Source organism: Capra hircus, chromosome 10 (assembly GCF_001704415.2).
Source record: "Capra hircus breed San Clemente chromosome 10, ASM170441v1, whole genome shotgun sequence".
Classification (NCBI taxonomy): Eukaryota; Metazoa; Chordata; class Mammalia; order Artiodactyla; family Bovidae; genus Capra; species Capra hircus.
In genome coordinates this window covers 23,500,503-23,526,399 of record NC_030817.1, presented here as the reverse complement: position 1 = coordinate 23,526,399, position 25,897 = coordinate 23,500,503, and the positions used below count along the sequence as shown (strand labels likewise).

The window sequence follows — 25,897 nt, the reverse complement described above, 5'->3', positions numbered from 1 at the left end:
CATCTGTCTGCAGACACTTCCAGGTATCAATAACATCAGACAACGGGATGCTTAGGGGCGGCTTCTGGATACGTACCATGAATTGTCTTTCCAGGAAGGGTTGATTAGCACAAGGTCATTATTATCGAGGGGTCAGAAAGACAGAGGGGTCTTGTAGAGTTTTGGGTACATGATGGGGAAGAGAAAAATAAAGCGGGGGATGTGCAGACACTGAAACACATGAAGGAGCCGAGGTCTGGGGTGGGCGTACCTGGGGGGGGATCCTCCTGAACGCTTCCACGCAGTTGAGGAGGACGGTGTCCCTGTCGCTTTGGGCCGCCATGCCCGACTCGCTGACACACTTGAGCAGCTGTCGGATTTCACCGAACTTCTCCCTCTCTACCAGCTGCCGGGCGGCCTTGCAGTAGGTAGCGGCGGCATCCAGCTGGAAGTCCTAGAACAGAACACAGGATGACAAGGGTAGGGAGGCAGGGACGCCACAGCTGGGGGAAGGAAGGCGACATTCACAGAGCTCCGAACGGGCTTGGGGCAGACACGCCAAACTGACTGCAGTCCCAGTAGGAAACATACATAAGCAGACAAGCAGCAGAAAGTTCCTCTTTTGGAGTTTGGCAGACATTTGGGAAGCAAGCATGAAAAGAGGCACTTTGAGATCTACGCTAGTACATCTCACTTGCTGCCGCATCACTGCCTGAAGATATTCTAATCAAATGCCCAAGACCAGTTCATTCTCCCTCTAACGAGTCAACCTTCTCTTGGAAAATGGATGTTGGGGGCTGATACTGGCTGCCCGGGACACCAGGTGCTCTGTGAAGAGAGGCTGTGGTGTTAGGAGACAGACTAGTTCACCAAAGGGCTGCTGCTGCTGCTGTCGCTTCAGTCGTGTCCGACTCTGTGCGACCCCACAGACGGCAGCCCACCAGGCTCCCCCGTCCCTGGGATTCTCCAGGCAAGAACACTGGAGTGGGCTGCCATTTCCTTCTCCAATGTATGAAAGTGAAAAGTGAAAGTGAAGTCGCTTAGTCGTATCCGACTCTTAGCGACCCCATGAACTGCAGCCTACCAGGCTCCTCCGTCCATGGGATTTTCCAGGCAGGTGTACTGGAGTGGGGTGCCATTGCCTTCTCCGCACCAAAGGGCTGATGATCTAGAAACTACTGGATAAATACTTTGTTGCCTTGGGGTCTGATAGGAGCTGTCACTCTGCCTGCACACAGGGGTATCTGTGTATGGAGAGCTTTGTCCAACACAGAAAATGGGTGGGAAGAAAAGAGATCTGTCAGGTTGGATTGCTTGCTGTCTTTGATCCTTGAGATGTGCAGTGTTAATTAAGACCCTTCCTGCCTGGAGAGTGAGGGGCCTCTGGATCACTGTGTAGTAGGGGTGGTCTGGCTTCTCATGGTCTTAGCGCCCTGCTCCATCCTCTGCTCCAGTGCCACAGCTGTACCTGGGTCCTTTTATCACAAGCAACAAAAAATGTACGCCTCGAGCTGGCTCATGGGCAGATGAAGGATGGACGGGCGGCTCTTCTTGCCAGGGGCCCCCTCCCGCTGAATAGGACCACTCTCCCCCACATCACCTCCTCCAGCCATGCTCCCCTGCAAGGAGGACAGCTGTAGTGAACTGTCCTAGACCTGGTTTCAGGTATTTATTTGACAGTTTTGATGAACTTGTCACCAGTTGCTTGGCTTTTGTCAAAGTGGCCTTCGGTCTCGAACTTGACCCAGTTTTGTAACAGCCACCTCGTTGCTTTCATCCTTGATGTAGTACAAATCTACTTTCCTGGGGATGAAAATTTTCAGAGGAATAATCTCTCACAGAACTGTGCCCATGTGCTGATCCTCGCTCGTATAATCCTGAGTAATCCGGTCATACCTGCAGAACACGGAATGCGATTCCAAAACCATCTTCTACATTTTTCCCTCCTAGCATGACCTGAAAAGGAGAGGGAAACATGCTTACAGAAACAGTAATGACAGGAGCAGCCCCTCAGTCAAGAACAAGGCCCTCATTCATTTGTTTATTCAACAAATATCCGTGAAGACTCTGCTGAGCATAGGCATGAGGGATACGAGAGTCATCAAAACGGACTCAAGCCACAGCCTTCTGGGGCTCACACTCCATCGGGAAGGCAACCATCAAACAAACGACTGAAAGAATCAGACGATTCCAAATGTGATGAGCATTCTGAAAGAGACCCCCAGCCTGCCGGGGGTCTCAGACGTCAGGCATACCTTGCAGGCAACATCCATTTTCATGTGGTTATTTCCAAACAGGGTTGGCAGAGGCGAGGTGGTGACTTGGGAGGTCCCGGCGCTTTCGCAGCGATGCAAGAACCTGGTCACTTCCATCTGCAGCTGAAGGGTGTTCATGTGTCTGCGGGGACAGGTAACACACAGTCTAGCCTCGGGAGGGAGCTCGGGGGCAACCAGGACCGGGGGCACTGAGAAGTCATAACAGGATGGTAATGAAAAGGGCAAGAGAAAGGGTGTGGAGGGAAGAGATCCAAAATGCCCTCTGAGAAGTTACGATAGGACAAAAATGGGTGACGAGTGTTTACAGAGCACGGAATGCTGCTAACCACAGCAGAGGTTGAGAAAGACGTAAACCCAGGGTAGAGGAGAGGTGGGTAGGGAATAAATGCATCAAGGCATCTAGCGATCGGGATTGTGAAGGGAAAATCAGTGGCAGTGAGCAGTCACTTCAGATGCTGTGTTCTCAGCATAAAGGCTGAGAGAAGGGAAGGACTCGGGGTGCCGAGGAGCCAGTGTGTCTGATGCACCACAAGGAAGCAGAGTACTGCGACGTAAGATTGAGATGAAGGATCACCCAGGACTTCTTTTGCCTCCTGCATGGGGTAGGGGATTAGCCTGATTGTCACGGGTGAGCCTAATCCCCGCCCCTCCCCCGCTCTCCTTTCCTCCAAGCTCCTTTGGAGACTTTTGAGACTTAACACCAGACACTATCATCCGTGAATGACTCCTATCAGGTGTATATGCTTGTTTCCCACGATTTCAGAGCTGGGCGAGGGTGGCTTCATCACCAACAGTCCTCCCGGTTCTAGCACTTCTGCACCACCCCAACTGTTCCCTGAACCCCGAGCTACCTTGACACATCAGACGCCGTCATCTTCTTTCGGAAGAAGGTGGTTTTCTTCCTTCCGCTACGCCGGGAGGTTTCTTGGAGGTAGATCTTCAGGTGGTCCTTGGCTTTCAGCAGCCAGGAGAGCTTCTCTCCCAGCTCTGTGTACGTCTTTGCTTTGTGAGTGAAGAACCGGATACAGGTCATGGCGGCCCGCACGTGGTCCTGGAAGAGGAAAATGAATGTTCGGGTCAAAGGAGATTTGGAGGGTGGGGATGCGGGGAGAATTCTGCTCTGAATTCCACCCAGGATGTCTGGTTGCCAGCACCCCTTCCCTCAGAGGCCCAAGAGATCCACAAGTCAACCGACTGGCTGGGTTCTTGGCAGTTGTTTCTGCAGCCTTGTGGGCTGTGCGTGTGCTCAGTCGTGTCTGACTCTTTGCGACCCCGTGGACTGTAGCCCGCCAGGCTCCTCCATCCATGGGATTCTCCAGGCAAGAACACCGGAGTGGGTTGCCATTTCCTCCTCCAGGGGATCTCCCTGACCCAGGGATCGAACCTGCGTCTCCGGTGTCTCCTGCATTGCAGGAGGATTCTTTATCTGCTGAGCCATGGGGAAGCAGCTGGCCAGACTCTTGGGTGGGACATTATTCCACCACAAAAGAGATCTTTAAAAAGGAGACTTAGGATACTCCATTTGACTTGCCGTCACTTTCACTCTGGCATTGAATCATTCAGTGTCTCTGTGACTTAGTATTGGCCACCCTCACAGACCGGAAGAAACATGATCCCTCTCCTTTCATGCATCTTCTCTAAAAACACTTCTCCACCCTTCCTTATGAATTCTGCATTCACCCCCCCATGTTTATCCAGAAACTACCATATCCCTCTTCTTTTTAATCTTTATATTTCCTGAATTCTGAAGAATGCCATTACTGACAAGATTAAAGTTTGCCTCTTTGGGATGAGAATGGAAATCCTATTACGTGAGAATGCCTCAGAGCAACACGGATTTGTTGTTGCTGAGTCAAGGAGCAAGGCTAGGGGCCAAGTGACAGTCTTATTCCCTTATCCTGCGCAGACCCACCTCGTGGCAAGGCTGCAGGGACAGAGGTAGCAGGCAGGATGGGGCTGTTGTTACCTTCATAAACTGCTGCAGCTCATACAGGATGTGGTAGTAGTTCTTCTTCTGTAAATGCTGGCAGGCGGCAATCAAGTACTTTCCCCAGCTTTCCAAGGATGAGTCAATAGATTCTAGGAGGTTTTCTAAATCGTGTAGTTTCCCACTTTTATAGCTTGGTTGGAAAATGCCTTCTATGAAGACTTCTGGGGGACTCTCCTGGAGTAGGGCAAAGCAACAAGTCAGAAGTCTTGAGTCTTGTTCTGGCACTTCTTAGGGTCCATTCTGAGTTTCCTTCCACTCACATCCCTCAGCATTCTTCTATAGGGATGCTACTTAACCTTTTTTTTGTGCATCACAGATGGATCCCTTTGAGAATCCCACTCAGTGACTTCTCTCCTTCTCTGTATAGAAGAGCTCCTTGATGGAGTTATCTACACCCCCTGTCTCTAATTCCTCTGATAGTCTCTTGAACTCACTCTCATCCAGCTTTTATACCTACAACTCCACTGCAACTGCCCCTTAGGTCACCGAAGACCTCTACTTTGTTAAATGCAAAACTCTTAGTCCTTATTTTCTATCTATCCTGTCAATAGCTGCTGATAGCTGGTGGCTTGCTCCTTGAAAAACTGTCTTTATTTGGCTCCCAGGATACCATCCCTGCCAGGTTTTCATTCTATTTCTCTGGCTAGTCCTTCTCTATCGCTTTTGTTGATTCCTCCTAAGCTCCCCAGGGCTTAGGAGGATCCTCTTCTCTTTTTTTTACTCACTCTTTTGATTTTATAAGTCTCAGAGCTTTAAATCTAGCTATTTGCTGATTATGTCTAAATCTCTATTTCTAGCCTGTTTATTCTTCCTGAACTCCAGAACCGTGTATCTAAATTATATTCAACTGCCGACCCAAAAAGTCCTCTTGGGTATGTAGAGAACAATACATACTGATATAAAACTGTACTCCTGATTGTTTCTCCTCAATCTGCTCTTTCTGCAGTCTTCCCTTTCTCAGATGGCAATTTTATGCTTCTATTTGTTCAGGCCAAAAGCCTTTACCATCTTTTTCTTACCTTGCAACATAGAAGTCATTACCACATTCTATTGGCGCCACCTCAACTATACACAGAATCTATATGTAATTGACCACTTCTCACCACCTCCATGTACCACCCTGGTCCGTGTCATGGGTACCACTTGCCTGAATGACCCCAATGGCCTTCTCCCTGGTCTACCTCTTTTACCTCCTGCCTCTTTTTTGACTAACATCAATCAACCCAAGTGATTTGGTTAAAACATAAGTTAGATCATGTTTCTCTGCTCAAAATCTTCCAAAGGTTTTCCTTCTCATGCAGCACAAAGCTCAAGTCCTCATAAATGTCTGCAAGGCCCTACATGATCTGGACCCTATTAGGTTTCTGACCTTACTTGCTACCACCTTTTCCCCAGCTCACTCTGCTTAAGCCACCCTGGCCTTTGCCCGTGTGACTCCCTCCACCTGGACCGTGCTTCCTCCACAATCTGCAGGTTCATTCCCCACCTACTTTAAGCCTTCACTCAGATGTCACCTGTCCAGACATCCTATCTACAATCGTACAATTCACCTCTTCCCTCTCCCCTACTTTATTCTTATTGCTTGTCACCTACACTATATATTTTATTTATCTTGTTTATTGCCTCTTTCCCTAGTATAATGTAAGTTTTATAAAAGTAGATTTTTTTGGTTTGCCTTTTTTTTTTCTTCACTGTTGTACTTCTGGTGCCGAGAATAGTCCTCGGCTATTTAATAACTATTTTTTGGGTGAATGAATAAATGAAAAATATCATGGATCTCATCAGGAAAGTGTACACACTCACTGATCTACTCAATTTTGAAGTTCATCTGTGGTTCAGACACCCTGAATCATACCCCGCATTGGATAGTCATAGAAAAGAAAATCATTTGGCCATTTCGACTTTAGATTATGAGTAAGTGATGAGAAGTGAAGGATAGCTATAAACTCAGGGCAGTACAACCATGCTGGCCTTGAAGCACTGGGCACAAGCTGTTTAGAAGTGGAGAGGATCTGGGCTTTAGAACATCCACAGTGGGTGAGTGGCTTCTTTCCCAATTTTGGCTCTTCCTGAACACTCAGACCTAACCTAAAAGTTGTAGGACACACTTTAAGAAGTAGGGAGATCAACTGCACTGGAAAGGTAGACTATCTCAGAAGAGCAACCCCTTAAGAACTTTCATTTCATCCACTCATTCACTGGCATTAGGACAGGTGCCTGAAGATGGCAGGTAAGGGAAGTAAGGGCCTTCTCGGTCCAGACGGGAAGACACAATTGTAAAGAAACAGCTGCAAACCACTGGGATGAAAGCAATAAGAAACCTAGGTTCTAGGCACAGAAGTGATACATAGGAAGAGGTGAATGCTCAACAGAGAGGGTCTAGAAGGACAAACAGGAGTTCTCCAAGAAAACAAGGAGGGGCAGGGCATCCTAGGGAGGGGAGACAGCAATGCAGACTCCTGGAGCTAAGAAAGGGCGTGGAACGATTAGGAGAATTTAAGCAATCTGGCAAGTCTGGAATACAGACCACAGATAGGATTTGTGGTAAAAATACACTAGAGAAATAAGGGGACCTGATCCTATTGTGTTCTGTATTCATGATAAAGAATGTGGATGTCATCTTACAGCCTTGGGGATTCACCAAAGGCCTTTTAGAGAGAGGAATCACATGAATTACGAATACCATAAATAACATGTACTATGTTTTAGAAAGATCTCTCAGGGATGAAAGACAGGGAATGGGCATCTTTCATGCTCCAGGCATTCAGTTGTAGTTCTCACAATGTGTTATTTTTTCCTGTTGTTCTCTACCTGCTTGAGAAGGTAAGATAGTCCACCTCAAGGGTAGCTGTGATTACAGGAGACAGACAGAAGCAGCAGGGGCAAAGCTGTCGTCAGCTTTTACCAAGATAAGTAAGTAAGCAGCTTAACTCTCTGGACTGGTCATCAGAAGAAACAGAACTGGGTGAGGTAAAGCAGCTTTGTCTCAAAACTCATTTGGAAACTGAGCAAACAGAAGCAATTAGCAGTTGAAGACCAAACAATATAACTTTTACAATATTCTTGACACCCAGTTAAGACACAGTAGCTAAGGCAGCAGTGAAGACATTTCCCTTTTGTGTCCTGTGTGTGTGTGTGTGCTCATTCACGTCCGACTCTTTGCGGCCCCATGGACTGTAAACTGCCAGGCTCCTCTGTCCATGGGATTTTTCAGGCAAGAAAACTGGAGTGGGTTGCTATTTCCTTCTCCAGGGGATCTTCCTGACCCAGAGATCAAACCTGCGTCTCCAACATCCTGTAAGGGTGGGGTTACCAGGACTCTGTACTGCTGACTCACTTGGAGATATCTGAGAAGGTATGCCCATTTGTAAACTTTCATTGGCTACCATTTTGGATGAGGGCAGCAGATTAAAATTAAAGTAAAACTCAGGTTTCTTTAATTTTATATGAAATTTGGTATGAATCAGTTTTTCCTCAGAAAAACTTCATGGGACATTCAGATAAAAAAAAGAGAAGGCCAAAGAGTCATGGTGAAATGGAGTTTTGACTTGGCTTAACAATGGCTCCAAGGAAATAACACACTTCACCTTTGCATCCTGTGAGAGGAGAGCAGAGGATGTCAGAGGAAGAAAGGAGAGCATACTCTCCTCCCGTGAGATGCCTGGGGCCCAAACTTAGGATCTGTGCCAAGGGTGCTTCCTGGCCTTTGTGGTGACAACTCTGAGTGGATGTGCGGTTGGGTCAGCAGCAGGACATAGTCCAGGGCAGGTGGGAAGTGTGTGGAAACAGAGAGAAGTTAACCAATTTGCCCAAGGTCACACCACTCATACCAAGCATCTCATTCCAGAGCCCACATTCTCAGCTACTATTTAGTTCTGCTGTATGTTCTGGGAGAAGGGATGAAATGTGTCATTGCCAGTGAGAAGGGTGATCTGGGATCCAGGTTAAGACTTCTGCATGCTCATCCAAACATGATTTGTGTGGAGAGAATTTGCCATTTGTGTGTGTGTTTTTTTTTTTTTTTGGTTGTGCCACACAACTCACTTCCCTGGTGGCTCAGAGGGTAAAGCGTCTGCCTGCAACGCAGGAGACCTGGGTTTGATCCCTGGGTCAGGAAGATCCTCTGGAGAAGGAAATGGCAACCCACTCCAGTACTCCTGCCTGGAAAATCCCATGGACAGAGGAGCCTGGTAGACTACAGTCCATGGGATTGCAGAGAGTTGGACATGATTGAGCGACTTCACTTTCACAACTCACAGGATCCTAGTTCCCTGACCAGGGATTGAACCTGGGTCCTCGGCAGTGAAAGTGCAGAGTTCCAACCACTGGACCACCAGGGAAATCCCTAGAATGTGGCATTTGGACTTGACTCTGCCTGAGATGATCCTACAGCTGAACCCTGGGGTAGCGTTAAGTGGGGGTTATTGCCCCCTGAAAGCTGGGTAGGCCAAGCCAGCTGGGCAAGGCAGGCACTGCCGTGCGAGGGGCCCACCGTGTGGAGCAGGTGCAGCAGGGCTTCCCGCAGGCAGCTGTGCCTCATGTAGAAGCTGATGATGGCCAGGTGGGTGCTGTAGCTATGCAGGTAGAAGAGGCATTCTTGGTAGTAGGTGTTGTTCAGAATCTTCCCTTCAGGAATCACTTCCAGAGAGAGGCTCTGGGTCCGGAGGGTTGCTTCCAGCTCTTTCAAGGTGGCCAAGAAATCATCATCTTGCTGCCAAGAGAGGACAGAGTGAGAGGGAACAAGGGACCCAGAGAGTTCTCAGCAGCCTCTGGAAACACTGCTTTCAAAAAACACTTAACAATATGGGACAATGCTCTCTCATATAGTTTTTAGGGTAGAAAACAGGCAGGATATAAAATTCTACACATTATAAACCGTATGCCATGCTGTGCTAAGTCACTTCGGTCGTGTCTGATTCTTTGCGACCCTATGGATTGTAGCCCGCCAGACTCCTCTGTCCATGGGGGATTCTGTAGGCAAGAATACTGGAGTGGCTTGCCATGCCCTCCTCCAGGGGATCTTCAAAAGATCTACGCTCCAGGAATTGAACCCGCATCTCCTGCATTGGCAGGCAGGTTCCTTACCACTAGTGCCACCTGTGGAACCCTATATGCTGTACAGCAGCAATTTAATTCAAAAACATAACAAAGAAAAGTCGCCAAAATCTAAATATGGCTTAAGTCTGGATATGGGATTATATGGGATTTTCATGCCTTTAAAATAATTCTTTTTTGTTGTTGGAAATTTGACTCTTTATGACTTATCTAATCACATAGATGGTGAGGGACAGGGAAGCCTGGCGTGCAGCAGGTCCATGGGTCACGAACAGGAGGACATGACTAGGTGACTTTCTTGGAAAAGCAACCACATACACTGGAAAGAAGGAAATCCAAACCGGACAGCTCTGGGTCAGGGCTGCATTGTCATTGGGACGGAAGTGCATCTTCTTCCCAGGCCGTTACTGCTCTGGGGCCTTGCTGTCCCCGAGCCCAGCTTCTACCTGCTGCGCTCTTACCACAGATAGGAGTGGCCTCGCTGTGGACTCCAGGTACTCGACCACCTCCTGTACCAGTCTTGAGCCATGACTCAGCTGATTGAGGTCGAAAGGGGGCTTCAGGCAGCGGCTGAACTTCTCCCGTGCGGCAGTGAGGTTCCCAGCTTTGAGGCAGGCCATGCCCCAAGCATGCCATGCCCCGGTGGTATCAAGGCCAGTCTTTGTGGAGACCTGGAGGAAAAACCACTCCTTTTAGGGAAAAGGACTTGCAGCCAGGCCTGAGGGTCCCAAAGACCGATTCTATCCCCTTGTTGTCAATCATCTCCCCCACCCCACCTGCTATGACTCCCACACTGGCAAACTGGTCATGCCCTAGACACTCTCCATGGCCAAGGAAAAGTGGAGGAAATAACTCATTGGGCAGACATCAGCTCTGTGCCTCACCTCAACACCCAGTTGGTAGTACTCAGCTTCCAAGAGCTGGTTCCTGAGCCTGGTTACCGCAGCCGGTTGCAAGATCTGATCCAGAGATGGCACGTGGCGATAGGCGGCGGCGACTAAAATATTCAGCACATCGACCTTGCTGATGTAGCTACCAGGAGGAAAAGGGCATGGCAGTGAGGCTCCCCAGGGTCCTCCCAGGAACAGGTGCTGCTTAAAGGTTTCCTATTTCATTTTTAATGTGAAATGGGATCATGAGAATTGGGAGGTACATGGGCGAATAGGCTCTGGATTCAGACTTTCTGATACTTAGCTCTATCACTTGGTGGCTCTATGATCTTAGGCAAGTTAGCTAATCTTTCTCTGCCTCAGTCTACTCATCTGTGAAATGGATATAACAGGGAGTTTTAAGGATAAAATGAAATAACTGAAGGAAAAGACTTAGTATGGTATCTGGAGCTTTGCAGTAGATTGTGGTAGATGTAGTGTTAAATGATCAGCTGTTTGTGACCCTATGGACTGTATCCTGCCAGGTTTCTCTGTCCATGGAATTCTCCAGGCAAGAATACTGGAGTGGGTTGCCATTTCCTTCTCCAAGGGATCTTCCCAACCCAGGGATCGAACCCAGGTCTCCTGCACTGCAGGCAGATTCTTCACCATCTGAGCCACCAGGGAAGCCCCCCAGGGAAGCTTTCAGGAACTCATTAAATGTCAGCTATCAATACGTGGAGTAGGGACGTTCTGGGACACTCAGGTCTATTTGCGGCAAGGCCTTTACACTGAATGTTAGGCGCTCACAGGCGGTTACCCACTGCTTTTTGGTTCTCTGGAAGCGTATTTGGGAGAGCGCATACAGACTGCATCAGGGGTCTGCACCTCCAGTCAGTATGGAGGTCACAGCACTACCATCCTCTGGAGTGCTGCTGGGCAGGGGCCTCCTGGCCTTTCACTTGGACTCTAGTGCCCTGGACTTGACATCCTCCATCTGGGTCAAGGATGGATACTGTTACTAGGACTGCTGCCTCTGATCTTGATATCTGGTGAGTGCAAAAACCTTTTAAACACAGACTCCAGAAAGCTGTCTGGGATCATTCTGTGTGGTCCCACCCGAGACAGGCCTACACTCAAGGTTCTTGACTCTTGTATCAGATTCTATCAAAACCCCTCCACGGATCCCCTCCTTGTCCACTGATTTCCCTGGAAAGGGATTTAGCCCACGAGTGAGTCTCAACTAGTGGGGGTAGGGCAGGGGACAGTATAGTATGTAAAAGCAAGTTTGGTATCATCATGTACTAGATACGTGTAATAGGTGGTTTAAGCTTCTGTTTTTAAACATTATTTGTCCAGAGACTCTTGAGGGTCCCTTGGACTGCAAGGAAATCAAACCAGTCAATCTGAAAGGAAATCAATAGTCATTGGAAAGGCTGATACTGAAGCTGAAGCTCCAATACTTTGGCCACCTGATGCGAAGAGCCGACTCATTGGAAAAGATGCTGGTACTGGGAAAGACTGAAGGCAGGAGGAGAAGGGGGTGACAGAAGATGAGATGGTTTGATGGCATCGTCAACTCAATGGACAGGAGTCTGAGCAAACTCCGGGAGATAGTGAAGGACAGGGAAGTCTGGCGTGCTGCAGTCCATGGGGTTGCAAAAAATTGGACATAGCTTAGCAACTGAACGAGAACAATCTGTGAACCGGAAGACGGTATTTAAAACCGTGGAAAGATACTCTGCAAACCAGGAGTTTTCAATACCTGAGAGATGAATCTACTGTTGTCAGCAACTGGGTACAAGTGCAGCTAATGTGAGGATTCCAGGGTTGGGCAGAAAGAATGTGCAATTTGAAACTACTGCTTTTACGTGTCCAAGAAGCCCATGACACCTGGGGGTGGATGAGAATCCTACTGAAGCAAGGACCTCCTTAATTTCTGCTTACTTAGTCCAGAGTAGATATTGCCTCCATCTGTACTGGATTTTGAAGGAAGTTTAGGACTTATTAAATCTGCTCTGCCTCCCCATAATCTGAGTATCTTTTTTCTCTTAATAAGATTGTATTTCAGACATCTCAAGATTTTTGCCATTAACTCTACCTTTTGCTATATGGAATGGTTTCTGTTCTTTCCTTCTCTTCTCCCCCATTTCTGATTTTTGGTTCTTTACATGGTTATTTAAAAAACTGTATTTAACATATTATATTCCTCTTTTTTTGTCAACTTGATAGAAACCTTTGTCTCTTGATCAAGGAGTAAAATTAACTCCTATATATTTCCTTCCACTTTCTGTCCCATTTCTTTCTGCCTTTCTCAACCTTCAGGTGTTTGTTAATAATAAAACTGACATTTTTGGAGTACACAGGCTCAGTTCTTAGCCCTTTATATGGTTATAGTACTCACACTTTATCCTTATAACAGCCATATGGAATAAATATCATTATTATCCCCATTTTCCAGAGGAGGAAACTGAGGCCCAGAGTCATCTAAAGTTACAGAGCTCTGGGAAGTGGTGATGCTGAGCGTCACTGCACTCTCTGTGATCTGGTGAGTGTGCAGGCTGGTACTCTGGGCAAGTGCCTAAAGCACTGACACGTCAAAGAAAATTATGCTCTCTGCTCTGAAATCTGGGTAGGACTGAGTGCTGGGAACATACTGCATGAGTCACACATTTGGGTGGGTAAGCTGGGAATTGGGAGTTTTCAATATCAGGTTAATGGAGGCAGAGCAGGTTGTGCAGGGGCCTGGGGCAGAATCCTCCCCTTTCCACAGAGACTTCTATTTTATGACTCACGTTTCTCCCTGGGATGCAGGGACAGACCAGTCCACAGAGTGCTTCAAAGATCTGTCATCCACAACTCCCTGAGGCCACAGTCTCAATTTGGTCAAGACTAGGTAGAATTTTGGTTAAGGCTAAGGATACATTTTCCTTGTCTTTTTTTTTTTTTTTTTTTTAAATTTTTGGTTGCACTGAGCAGCATGCAGGATCTTAGTTCTCCAACCAGGAATCACACCTGCACCCTCTGTGGTGGAAGATCGGAGTCTTCACCACTGTACAGCCAGGGAAGTCCCAGGACACATTTTCTTTAAAAGCCAGAAAGTTCCACGGGGACTAAAGGTGTTCCCCTAAATTAATTTTAATTACAAATTACCCAGTCTTTGTTTCAGACTGGGTACAGCTAGAGAACCTTCCTTGAGGACCCCTCAGGGAAAGGGAAGAACTGTCACGGGAGGGTGAGGGGGACGGCTTGTGGTCTGGTGACAGCATTTCGCCAGCGTCAGATGGGATGCAAAACAGTTCAACATGTCTTGTCAGAGGATGGGGAGGTGAAAACTCACAGTGGGATCAGAAAAAACAGCTGGATAAACATGTTGTTTAGTCGCTAAGTTGGGTCTGACTCTTTGGCGATCCCATGGACTATAGCCTGCCAGGCCAGAATACTGGAGTGGGTTGCCACTTCCATCTCCAGGGGAGTTTGACCCAGGGATCGAACTCGCATCTCATGATCACCAGGTAAAGGAACAGGGACTCACTTCCGCTTACCTGTCACAAAGCGCCAGGTCCTGGCTCTGGCCTGCCTTGACGAACATCATCTTGGCGCTGAAGAGCAGCTGCTTCATGATGTCCGTGAGCAGCCCCGCATCCACCTCGGGGTTGGTGAGCCCCTGCGACAGCCGGCAGCAGTGCTCGATCAGCTGGTGGCCGCAGGCCACGCTGTCCTCGTGCAGATTCAGGATGGCAATGCACAGGGAGGCGCTGGGGGCCTGGCCCGAGTGGAAGAGGAGAGAGGCACTCCGTGAGTTCAGGGGCCAGGTCAGTCTTCAAATGTAGCTGGGGAGGCAGGAATTCTACCCATTCCAGGAAGCTTGGAAACCTCAGGTGGAAGAAGCCAAACTCCCACAGAGCAGAAGTGGAACTAAACCCATTTCAGAAGTTCTAAGTCATACTCCGGCTGCTAGGTTTTGTCACCTGACTGGGAAGAAGGCAGCTGTGTCCACGTGCCACCTACTGCCTGGGAATGTCCAGAGGGGCCCTTCTTTTCCAGTTTACTAGGAGTTCAGGTACTCTTTAATGCTGGTTTGGACAATAGTTGACTTGCTTGTTTACCTACCTGGAGAGGTCTCTGCTTCAAGCCACTGGACACAGTGGTGCTAAAATTAATATTCCTAAAGCACATTCCATGGCCCCTCATGTCTACCAAGTACATATATCTCACTGCAGAGTGTAAGGCCCTACACATAAATAGCCGGCCCTACACATAAATAGCCCGTTTCAACCTTACCTCTATTAACACCCCGTGTTTCCTCCAAATTAAACCACTTCTAACTCCCCAACTATTTTGGACACCGTGCCTTTGGTTGGATGTTCCAGTTTGGAACTCTCTGTCTTTCTCCTATCCTCACTCCCCTCATGACACCCAAACTTCTGCTTGTCAAACTCCTACCGCACTTCCACAGCTCATCTTAAATGCCACGAAGGCTTTCCTGATTTCCTCTTGTGTATTTCTCAAGCTGTTCCTCATTTCATGCTTTTAACTGGTTTCCTTGCCTTAGCTCCCATGTGATTACACTGTGAGCAAGAGAAGACCAGCCTGTGTTTGCCCAACTCTGCATTTTCTGCTATGTGACTACACACCATGTGTGTGTGTATTTTCAGCTGATCAGTCATGTCTGACTCTTGGTGACTCCATGGATTGTAGTCTGCCAGTCTCCTCTGTCCATGGGAATTCTCCGGGCAAGAATACTGGAGTGGGCTGCTATTTCCTTCTCCAGACTACACATCATGAAGAAACTCAAATGACTATCCATTTTATCGCTATTACCTGCTCATAGTAAAATTCACTCCGCACCAGCTCATTTTCCTCCTCGTTCAGATCCAAAATCCATTCCACCTCTGCTGCTTTGGGGACTCTCACCACAGCTGAATAGGGAGGGCTTTCGCTCTTGGAGCTGTCGGGGGCTGAGAAGACAAATACCATCCGTGTGTCATTCATTGGCAGCAGCCCAGTTAGCCCAGCCAGTGGGCGGCGTGAGCTGTTGGCAGATCCCTGCCTGCTATCTTAGGGCTCTTTCTTTCCTTTTGGTCCCTTGTATTTAGGAGATCACCTTGGGTACCTCGAACTTTCTTCTCCAGGCACAGACACGGGATGAGTGTTGCAATATCTGCCATACAACCTTGTTGCTTCATGTGAGAAGCCCTGAAAGGTACATGCTTCCCAAATGGAGGGCTGAGCCACTGGCTGCTCTAAACCAACCTGCCCAAACTACCAATAGTGATTACTAAGGGGAGGGAGGGAGCGTTGGGAGGCGGGATGGTGGTCAAGCGGTACCTGGGGGGAAACAAGAAAAATAAGCTCCTGAAAGTTAAGGACCCAATTGTTTGGCTACCGGCATTCTCGATGCTGGAAGCTAATGGGCCAGTGTGATAAGTTAATATGATGACAAACCTTAAGGGAAACAGCCTGATAGAAACGCCAAGAATTTTCTTTGGTCAGCCTACTGCACTGAGTTGCCACTGAGGGTGTCAGTTGCAGCAGATATGCTGAAGGAATGGCTAACTTGAGCACAGAAAGGAAAGGTCACAAGGAGGGAGCTCCCTGGCGGTCCAGTGGTTAGGACTCTGTGCTTTCGCCTCCAAGGGCTCAGGTTCAACTCCTGGTTGGGAAACTAAGCTCTTGCAAACCTGGCAGCACGGTCAAAAAAAAGAAGACACAGGGCATGTGAGTCAGCCTTACCTTCTGGTTGTCCTGGATTCTCCTCTGGTACACTGGAAACAGAGAAAGAAAAGGCGAAATGCCTGTGAAAACTGAATTCCTCCTCCTCCTTGAGCTTGGTATACAGCACTGACATTTACTATTACTGCACCGAGATTATCAGGGAATCATCCAGAACTCTTCTCTCTCTCTCACCTGTCACAGCCAACCACTCATCATTTCTTGTCCATTCCATCTCCTGAATACCTCGTTGAATATCCTCCTCTCTCTCCTCATCCCTGTCTCAGAGACAGCCCTCATCACTCAATGCTATTGCTGCTGCAGGAGCTTCTCAACTGGTCTCCTTGATTCTGCCAATCTATTCTCTACTTTGTAGCTATAGCAAGCTTTCAAAAAATGCATTCTGTTATGCATCTGCTTAAAATTCTTTAATAGCTCCTCGGGGTACAAATATTTCACATTTGCAGGTTAGCAGACAAAGCTCCTCATGGTCTGGCTGTCTCTGGAGACCATCTCCTACCACCCATGACCTCTGCTCAACCCATAAAAGTCCTATCCACACTGTCACAGGCCTTGATCAAGTTCAGCTGGTGCCACTAACCACTAAAACCCAAGGTCACAGGCCAGAGCCCAAGGCTATCACCTGCATGAGGAGCCTTCTGGTCAACCAATCCCAGCCCATGCTGCCAAAGAGCAAGCTCCAAGCCATTGTGTCATTCCCTAGGTCCTCCCAGCTCAGATGCCAGCCCGAGTCTAGAACCTTAGCTACGACCTACCTATTTACACTTTTCAAAGGACCTGCATTTTCTCCTGTCACTGACTTTGCAGGTGTTACTCCCACTTCGGGGCACACTTTGTTTTGACTTCTTTTATCACCAACTTTTCATCCTCTAAGGAGGCTTAGGAAAAGTCCCACACCCCTAGGAAACCCTCCTGATCACTGAGCTAAGCTGGGTGTGTCTCCATACTGCACTTACCAAAGGGCTCTGTGGTCTGTGTTTTGACTGTCTTCCCACTAAAATAGGGGCTCCTCAAGGGAGAAGTGATTACTGCTGAGTGATTGCTGAGCGAAAGAATCCTTACTGACTGCTCATTTCAAATCTCAGCAGAAAGATAAATGGGTAATTTCCCTGTCCCCCACCAGGAGGGAGGCAGTGGTATGCCAGGGTCACAGAAACTGTGGTATAAGCAAGGCACATCTTCCCTTCTATCAGGTCAGTAATCACCATGATAAACAATGATTAAAAAATTTCATGTTAAAAGAAACACAAACATGTCTGAGATCTATTTAAGTCTGTTCATAAAACACAAAGAAGTCAAAGTAATTTGGCTTTTGGATAGCTGCTTTGGCTCATATGCCCACATGTACTTAGTTTTACCCTCTTTTGCTGCTAGAAGTAGTGGGAAAAACTGACACTGAGCCGGCAAAAAACACTTGACCTGGCATGAGCAGTTGCTGAGATTTGTCCCCAGGTGAACTGTGTGTAGGAAAGTGTGGGGGCTCTTTGAGTCGTGGATAACAAGCCAGAATGATGAGGTTGATGAGAGCTGATGTAAGTGAGGCACCAACATTCAGTAGGTGAGCGTGTCGTTTTGAGTCCAGCTGAGACCGACTGAAGCAAGAGCGGCTGTTAAAGAGGTGAGGGTGTTGGCAGGCAAAGACCAATGGCCTCAGTTAGGGGAGAGGCCAAAGAACCCATGCCCTGATCTCAGAACATCACGCACGAGCTTGCTCTCTGCTTCTACGCTCCCCTACTTCCCCTCTCCGATGTCTCTCTGACCAAGGTCAACCATTACACCGCAAACTTAATGGCATTTCAGTGCAAATGTGAAAGAAAACTTTCTGTAACTGCTCAGATTTGAGACGCTTGTCCTCATGAGACTTGTAGGTATGTCAGGACCCCAGGGAAGGGTGCACTGGTCAACAGCAGCAGCGGCCCCACCACAGGACACTCACTCTTGGTTGAAGTAGCTATAGCACTGGTCACACACGCGGGTGGGGTTCTCTCGGCAGCCTTCCACTGCCATTTTCTTGGTGGAGCAGGAACTGCACACCAGCCGGCCACAGCGGCGACAGTGATGACGCCTGTTGAACTGAGGAGTGTCATTGGAAAGAGAAAGAGGAGTAGGGAAGAGAAAGTGAGATGGCCGGACCTGTGAGCAACCTGTCAATCCATTCATCCTTGGAATGAGCCACCTGTGACTTGCTAAGACTATCAGGTGCTTGGGCCTCTGTTGAGAAAGAACACACTAATCCTTGCCTTCACAAAACTGACATTTAAAGATCTCTTTCATTTGATGGGCAAACATGCCCAAGTCATGGACAGTTTTGCAAGAGCTTCTGACAAGCCCTACCTGTCTGTGGAGGAAAGGTCTGAAGACAGGATGAAAAGCAGTGGGGAAGAAGTGACTTTCCCAGCCAATGAGGAACGCAGTTCTACAGGGTATTGATGATGATGAAGAAGTGTCCCTTTTTCAAGTATTTTACAAATACTGCCTTATTTCATCATAAGAGGTTGATAGACATTTTATATCTTTTTTATAGAAGAGTAGGAAACAAACACAGAGAAATTACACCATCGTCATTTTCCCACGTGCTGAGCTATTATGCCAGTCAGGTACTGTGCTCAGTGTGGTAACATGTGTTACTGTAGTTAGTGTTTATGAACCAAGTAATACATCACCCTCAGTTTACAAGTGAGCATCTGAGATGAAAAGATTAATAGTTACATTGCAAGTAAGAGGTAGGGCTGGGAATGAGAACTGAAGTCCTCTGGCTCTAGCACAGAAAACCATTACCAGGTCATCTGTCTTATTGCAAAAGACATGAGAGCTGGAAACCAGATGTCCTGATGTTTGGTCACTCCTGCAATACCTCTGCCTCTTTTCATTTATTTCACAAGAAAGGCAGAGATTTAGAATTTAAGGCTACTCAAGAGTGGGCGGCGGTCTACCTTCTATCTGAACTCAGAAAATACATCCTGGTCAGGTCAAAGATAAACCCAGTGCCTCAGACCTTCTGAACATACCCTCTCCTCTTGGGGACAGGAGGTGACTATAAACTCAGGCTCGTGAGGGAGAACTTTCATTTCTCCTGCAGGTGAAGCTGGAGACAGATAAGACTTACCATGGTGAAGCGCTCCCTGCAGCAGACCATGCAGATGCTCTCACTCTCATCTGGGACCCACTGGTGCCTGGCAGGCGGTGTAGCCGGGGGCACAAACTCCAGTGGCAGCTGACTCTGGGGGAAGTTCCTCTCCCTCAGACTTGGGGAATGTACAGTGGAGACACCTGGAAGTCAGAGCCAGAAGTCAGAGTAAAAGGTGATTAACAGTCAAGCTGATAAATGACAAAGGAATGAGAGAATTAGAATTGTACCATTTTACAAAGCCTCCTGATATCACAGCTCCAATTAATGATCATCGATGGCTGATTGCCAAAAGAGCATTGTGTGGGACTTCCCTGGTGGGCCAGTGGCTAAGACTCTTCGCTCCCAATGCAGGGGGCCTGGGTTCAGTTCTCGGTCAGGGAACTGGATGCCACATGCCACAACTAAGACCTGGCACAGCCAGATAAATAAATATGTCATGTTTCTGAACTTGGTGATTTAAAGAAAAAAAGCATTGTGCATTTCCTGATGGAAGGCACAAGACCGCCTATCAAATAGACTAGCCAAAAAACACTGAGCTTCTAGATCTATCTACAGGGTACTGGAAACATAGGGGACGGAGACTCAAATTACCACAGGGTGACAGTCAACAAAATCCAGAGTGTGGGAAGCTCTATGGGACAAGTGAACCAGTTTCTTGCACAAATAAAAAAGAGGTAGAGGAAAAAAGAGGGTACGGAAACCTACTGATTAAGAGAGATTGTCACTAAGAGAGAGTTTAGTCAAATGTCATGTGTGGACATTATTTACATCTTGATTCTAGAAATACCAATTCTAAAAAAATTCCTCATGAGATTACTGGATAGTTTATAATAATAAGGAATCATTAATCTGGTTTTAGGTATGAGAATGATGCTATGGTTTCGTTTTATACATGTCTTTACCTTTCAGAGATATACACTGTTTTGGGGGGCGGGGCTTGGGGGGCCATGCCATGCAGCTTGTGGGATCTCAGTTCGCTGACCAGGGACTGAACCCAAGCCATAGCTATGAAAGCCCTGAACCCTAACCATTAGACCACCAGGGAACTCCCGAGATAGACACTGTTTTATTTATGAACAAAATGGTATGATGTCTAGGATCTGTTTCAGAATAATCCAGTAGAGGGACAGGGGTACAGATGAACAAGAATGGTCAAACTCAGATGATAAATATTGCAACTAATAGGTACGTGACACTTCAGTACACTATTCTCTCTACTTTTGTGTACTGGAAACTTTTTATAATAAAAAATAAAGAAAAAATTAAGTACACCAAAGCTGCTCAGGCTGCCTTATGCAGATTTGTGCAGCTGCTCATATCCCTATATACCTGAGCCCTTCCGTCAGGTCTGCTGATTATCCTGAAGCATGGCTCCTTCTCAAAGTTGGGCCACAAAATGCCACTTTGCTTTATGGCATCTAAGGAGAAGGATGGTATGGTACCTAGCAGAACGATGTTGGCAGGTCACAGAAAAAGAGAACTGGAAACACAGTGACGCTTAGCAGTGTCCAAAAGAAGAGGGATTGTTGACCTCTCCCCAGGAGACTGTTCTCCTGACTGTTGGCAAAACAAACACTTGCTGAGCCTCTTCTGAGTGCAGGTCACTGGGCAAAAGTCAGGAGGTTGGAGTGGAGGGGTGGTGCAAAGGGGTGACGGAGAAATGGCAGGAGACTTCAAAGACCTTGCACCCTGTGTGGGTGACAGGCATAAATAACTACCTGTAGGACAGGGTCAGAATGAACATGGCAACTAAACAAGGCGATCCTCCTCATTGGTAGATTCCATATTTGTGAAGTTGCCTACTTGTTAAAATCTACTCTTAACTTCAAAATCAGTATTTGCATTGCTTTTGTAGACACATACAGAGTGGTGAATAATTTGAATTGCAGGCTTGTTATTATGCAGGTTCTCATCTACGGTTGAATAAGGTCATGTTTTGCTTCCTTATTTCAGCTCTCTTACAGAGCAGACCAGAGAAGGGAGCCAGCAGAGGACAGCGCGGCAGGGAGTGCGAGCAGCTCACTTCCGGGGATGGCTGGACAGGGTCTGAATCCCAGATGCTCAATATGCACTCGTGGATGGGGTGGCTTCAGGCAAGTCACTCTAACACTCTGAGCCTCTTTTTCTCCTTTGTACAATAAGGAAAATAGAATCTACTGGGATGAACTATTTCCAGTTTGGGATTATAACGTATGTGAAATGTGTGTATATGTATATACAAATACATATATATATATATACACACGTATGAATATGAACAAGCATCCACACACATACAAGCATATTTTCCCTAGGAGCAATGGTTCAGTATTTGCTAATTCATTGTTTGTGGAATCTTCATAGATACACTATCGCAAGTAATAAGAATCATTCATATGTTGAGTTTTCTGGGATATACAAAGCTGGAACAGATCAACAAAACTAATAAGAATGTTGTGACCGGAAATGAAAAAAGCAGCAAAAGAATCAGAAAGTCAGAGCAAGGCAAGACTGAACTGAAAAATGGGTAACTCTCAGAACTCATTCTTACCAGGAGCAGTAGCAGAAGAGAACTCGGCTGATGGTGACCTAGACAAGGTCTCGAGGTCTGAAGCCTGACTGACAATCTCCTGGAGGTGAATCACAGAGTCTGCAGGGAAGGAAAATGTTGACAGATCATTCTACCATGAACAAACCTTACTTGCTTTTCTAGGAATTTAGTTCAAAGCCCTGTTGGTTTCGCTGTCATCCCGTGATGCTACCAGGTATGCAAAGAATGACAGAAGGATGTCCAGGACGGCCATAGGCATGCTTCTCAGGTGCCTCAATAAACAAACTGTGTTAGGCATGTGAGATGAACAATGCAGACACTAGGGTTTTACAAAAGAAATCTAAAGATGTCCGGAGGGAAGCGGAAGATATTTAAGTGATGGTCCTGGAGGGTAGAGAGTAAGAAAAAAAAAATAAAGATGGCTGGGAACATTAGCCCTCATTTTATTTCATTTTCTTCATTCTATTAGAGACTGAGTCAGCTCACATACTAGTGACGTCTGATGTGACCCTGGGAATAGTCCTCAAGTCAAAATGATGGCACTTAAGAGCCCACTGCACCAAGGCTAGACACCACTCTCAGCATGTTTGTTTTCTGAACCTTTATGTTATTACGCACATGGCGGTTATCTACTATCATTTCATTCAGGTTAGCCTGCCACTTCCTCCAAGACTGAGATCTCGCCTATACAAAAGAGCTCTCTCTCCTGAAGCGTATCCTCTCATTCTCTGCTGCTGCTACTGCTAAGTCGCTTCAGTCGTGTCCAACTCTGTGCGACCCCATGGACTGTAGCCTACCAGGCTCCTCCGTCCATGGGATTTTCCAGGCAAGAGTACTGGAGTGGGTTGCCATTGCCTATCAACTCAAAATCATAAAAGAGGAGAAATGAAAACTAAGGATGGAGCACAGTATTTCCTTCTCCACGTAGAACTCCCACTGAGAATGCTGGCCATTACCTGAGCATTTCTCCCGCAGAGGGTATGGGAAATCCAGGGCTTTTCCTGCGTATCTGGAAAGCAGGGAGTTCACTTCATCCATAGTGAAGCCAGTCTCCTGGCCGGCCAGCAGCTGGCGCAGAGTCTGCACGGCCACGGTGGCCCAATCCACTTTCATGTTCATGAGCAGCTGCTCCAGCATGAGCAGGGGGTTAGAGGACAGGTGGGAGTAGCTGGCCCGGTGCTGCTCGGGCAGGGTCAGCAGGACCTGGGAGTGGGGTAGAGCCCCAGTGTGAAGGAAACAGCATATGAATTTCAGAAGTCAAGATTCTCATGGGGAAGTGGGAAGGGGCCAATGGGCTCTTGGCCAGCTGGCTGGGAGTCTTTTAGAAAGGAAGTAAGGCTGGACTCCTGGCTAAATCCTCCAGGTGGCAATCAAGATGAGGGGAACTTTCTCTGGAAAGGTTCAGACAGTAAATATTTCCGACTTTATAGGCCATAAGGGTCTTTGTGGCAACTACTCAACTGGTAAATGAGTGTACATGCTTGTGTTTCAATAAAACATGATTTATAAATGCAGGCAGAGGACTGGATTTGGCTCACAGGTGCTGGTCTCCTTAACCCCAGCCTAGACCAACCAGGCATGACTGACCTCTGCCTGATCCTTAAGGTCACCATTCTGTCCTTCTGAAGCTTTGCTAGACTGAGCAATATGAGGTGGACTAAACCTGGCACATCCAGGGTCCTACAGGTGAATGATGACTCTAAATTCTTCCTAGGGGTTGTTATCACTGGGCTTGAAATATGTTCACTGGCTCTGATCACAGCCAGTCTTCAAAGATTCCACTCAGGCACAGTACATCCAAAAAAGAAACACAGGTGTATCCTCTTTAGGGTCATTTTACGTGGTTGAACTCTTAGCAAGTAGGCTGGTGGTCATGTTCATGGCTCTACCACCTCTGGTTCTATTCATGCGGCGCATTCTATACTCAGGGGACAGCATGACAGGCAATCACAATCATTATCAGAGAGTTAGAAGACTTTATCTTTTCCTAAACACTACTCCACTGAAATTAGCTTATAATTTCCTCTACTAGGTTGCACATCAAGGGTAAGGACTTGTTATCCCACTGCAAAAACAACTGACCCCTTTCCTTTACACAGAGTAGTTTTAAGGATTCAAAGCAGTAGGTAGTTTTAAATCCTCACATCAGAATTGTTCTGGAAAACAGGCAGGCCCTGTCCCAAAAAGTTCAGTTTTAATTACTCTAGCATGTGGGTCAACTACTGCTATTTTTAGAAAGTCCAGGTGATTTTAATTCATAGTCAGAATTTAGAAGCCTTGATATAGTAGATGTCAGGCAAAGCTTAAAGAGAACTTAGGAGGACTGTAAAATTCACTTTGGAGGCAGAGCAGTAGGCAACACTAAGTTCTAAGGGATACGGTGGGCTATTAGGGTCAAGATTTTGTATAGCACAGGTCAAGGAAGGCAGGTGCCTGGAAGAGCAAGTCCTGAAGTGGGAGCTGGAACATCATGCTTTCCTGACAGCCCCTTCTCCTCCTGACCTTGGATCCCATGTACAGTGCCTGGATTTCACGGTGTCGGTCAGCGGTCAGTTCTCCATAGAAGTGGGTGGTGAGGTAGTTGGCCAAGAAGTGAGAAGTGGCCAAGCTAGGGTGCTGGTCGAGGGACTGCTCTGTGACCTCAAGGCACATGGTGGGGTCGGGAATTCTTTGTAGAAGCTGTTGCAGGAGAAAGGTAGAGGAGAAAGGTGAGGCCTGTAGAAGAACTCTTAGTCCAGCCTTGTTTTGTTTGAGAACAGAACCTTTCAGTTTATTCACTTTGGATTAACCCTTTCGCTGCACTCATTTTTTTTTTCCCACCACCCCTTAGCTTCACAAATGATGACTTTGACAGGACCAGGGATCAGCAGGATCTTGGACCCAGCTGCCCACCTGGCACCTAATGCAGAGCTGGCACTTACAGGCAGGGTGACTATAACCAGCTCATGGAGGAGCAGATCTGAGACTGTGAGTGCTCTGAATGGGATCCAGTAGGAACAGAGCCATCCAATTCGACCAACCTTCGCATCCCTCCCCAAAGAAAACTGGGAAGATTGGAGGCTTACCTGCAGAGCCTTTTCATGATCTCCTCTTTCTAGAAGGTGGAGGAGATGCTTCTGATGTAGGTTGATTAAATGTTCTCTTGGAATAGGATAAAGGCAGCCCCACTCCTCACACAGCTCATACTCCTGGAAGGAAACACATGCCTTCAACTCCTTTAAAATTCTGGCCTTGTCACTCATTCAACTCTTGCCTGGTTTTTCTCAGCAGTCCTGAATCTGCCAAAGCCCCAGGACAGCTTGGGAAGTGTTGATGGGAACTTCATTGTGGGATTAAAGTGGGATCATAAAGGACTAGAATTGGCAAGGTAAGTTCTGAAAATGGTGCAAGTAGGCAGCTAAAGATGTCCTTTTCTTCTTAGCTCGACTATAAAAAAGAAACAGATGACATACAGCCACTAACACTTGGTGTCAGTGCCGGGAAGATACTAAGGAAGTGGGGAAGACTGAGAGGACTGTCCAAGGAGACAGAACCTACTCTGACTGTTGCCATATGACTGTGCAGGCCCAGTGCTGCCAGAGCTTAAAAATTTTCAAAAAAATTTTTAGGGCTTCCTTGGTGGTCCAGTGGTTAAGACTCCATACTTTCACTGCAGCGGACATGGGTTCAATTCCTCTTCAGGGAACTAAGATACCTCTCACATGCTTTGCGGCATGGCCGGAAAAAAAAATTACAAAAACATTTTTTTTTTAAAATGGAAAAATCTCCCTATTTTCCAATGCTGGCAATGAAATCAATATGAAAAGCTAAAAATTCTGCAGACCACTACTGCACAGGCCAAATAAACACGTTGGTGTTGGATTCCATTGATATCAGCCCCTGTTACTCCCTGCATCCCCACCCCCAATTTGTGAACTCTGGATTAAAGTTTGACAGTGGGATTCTCAGAGCTACATCTGAGTATTCTATGGTGGCATGTGGAAGCCTCTCCCCACATCTCTGCCTGGGGCCACCTTCTTCAGGATGTTCCCTTGTCTCTCAGGCTACATTAGATGCCCTGCCTATACACCACCACAGTCTGGGCTTGCTCTTGTCACTTGGTATATCACAGTCACCTAGGGATATGTCTCACATTGCCTCCCATCCTTGCCCTGTTCACCCCCTCCCCAAAATAATGAGTTGCACAAAGGCAACGGCAAAGGCTAAGCTTAATGACTTTTGTTTCACCACTATCTAGGACAGTGGTCAATAAAGGTTTCCTGGATGAGTCAGCACCTGAATAAATACATCTACATTTTGATCTATGATATATAGCAGCTTCTTAAAGGGTAA

The 25,897-nt window shown here is 47.1% G+C and overlaps 1 protein-coding gene and 1 non-coding gene across 2 annotated transcripts in view; both read right to left on the bottom strand.

Annotated features, from left to right (window-relative positions):
- Nucleotides 1–25,897, bottom strand: part of ZFYVE26 (zinc finger FYVE-type containing 26) — a 67,340-nt gene that overhangs the window by 4,920 nt on the left and 36,523 nt on the right. Inside the window, exons 24-40 of the mRNA XM_005686007.3 lie at nt 24,631–24,753; nt 24,068–24,244; nt 22,522–22,768; nt 21,566–21,664; nt 19,012–19,175; nt 17,842–17,978; nt 15,906–15,937; nt 14,994–15,130; nt 13,715–13,935; nt 10,185–10,332; nt 9,762–9,971; nt 8,738–8,956; nt 4,222–4,419; nt 3,107–3,306; nt 2,235–2,376; nt 1,876–1,935; nt 251–433 (exon numbers count right to left, since the gene is read on the bottom strand). Coding sequence (XP_005686064.2) covers nt 251–433; nt 1,876–1,935; nt 2,235–2,376; nt 3,107–3,306; nt 4,222–4,419; nt 8,738–8,956; nt 9,762–9,971; nt 10,185–10,332; nt 13,715–13,935; nt 14,994–15,130; nt 15,906–15,937; nt 17,842–17,978; nt 19,012–19,175; nt 21,566–21,664; nt 22,522–22,768; nt 24,068–24,244; nt 24,631–24,753 — 2,697 coding nt within the window. The remainder of the gene's footprint in view (nt 1–250; nt 434–1,875; nt 1,936–2,234; nt 2,377–3,106; nt 3,307–4,221; nt 4,420–8,737; nt 8,957–9,761; nt 9,972–10,184; nt 10,333–13,714; nt 13,936–14,993; nt 15,131–15,905; nt 15,938–17,841; nt 17,979–19,011; nt 19,176–21,565; nt 21,665–22,521; nt 22,769–24,067; nt 24,245–24,630; nt 24,754–25,897) is intronic.
- On the bottom strand, nt 8,513–8,585 carry TRNAE-UUC. The gene has a single exon. It is a non-coding gene; the product is annotated as a tRNA-Glu (tRNA).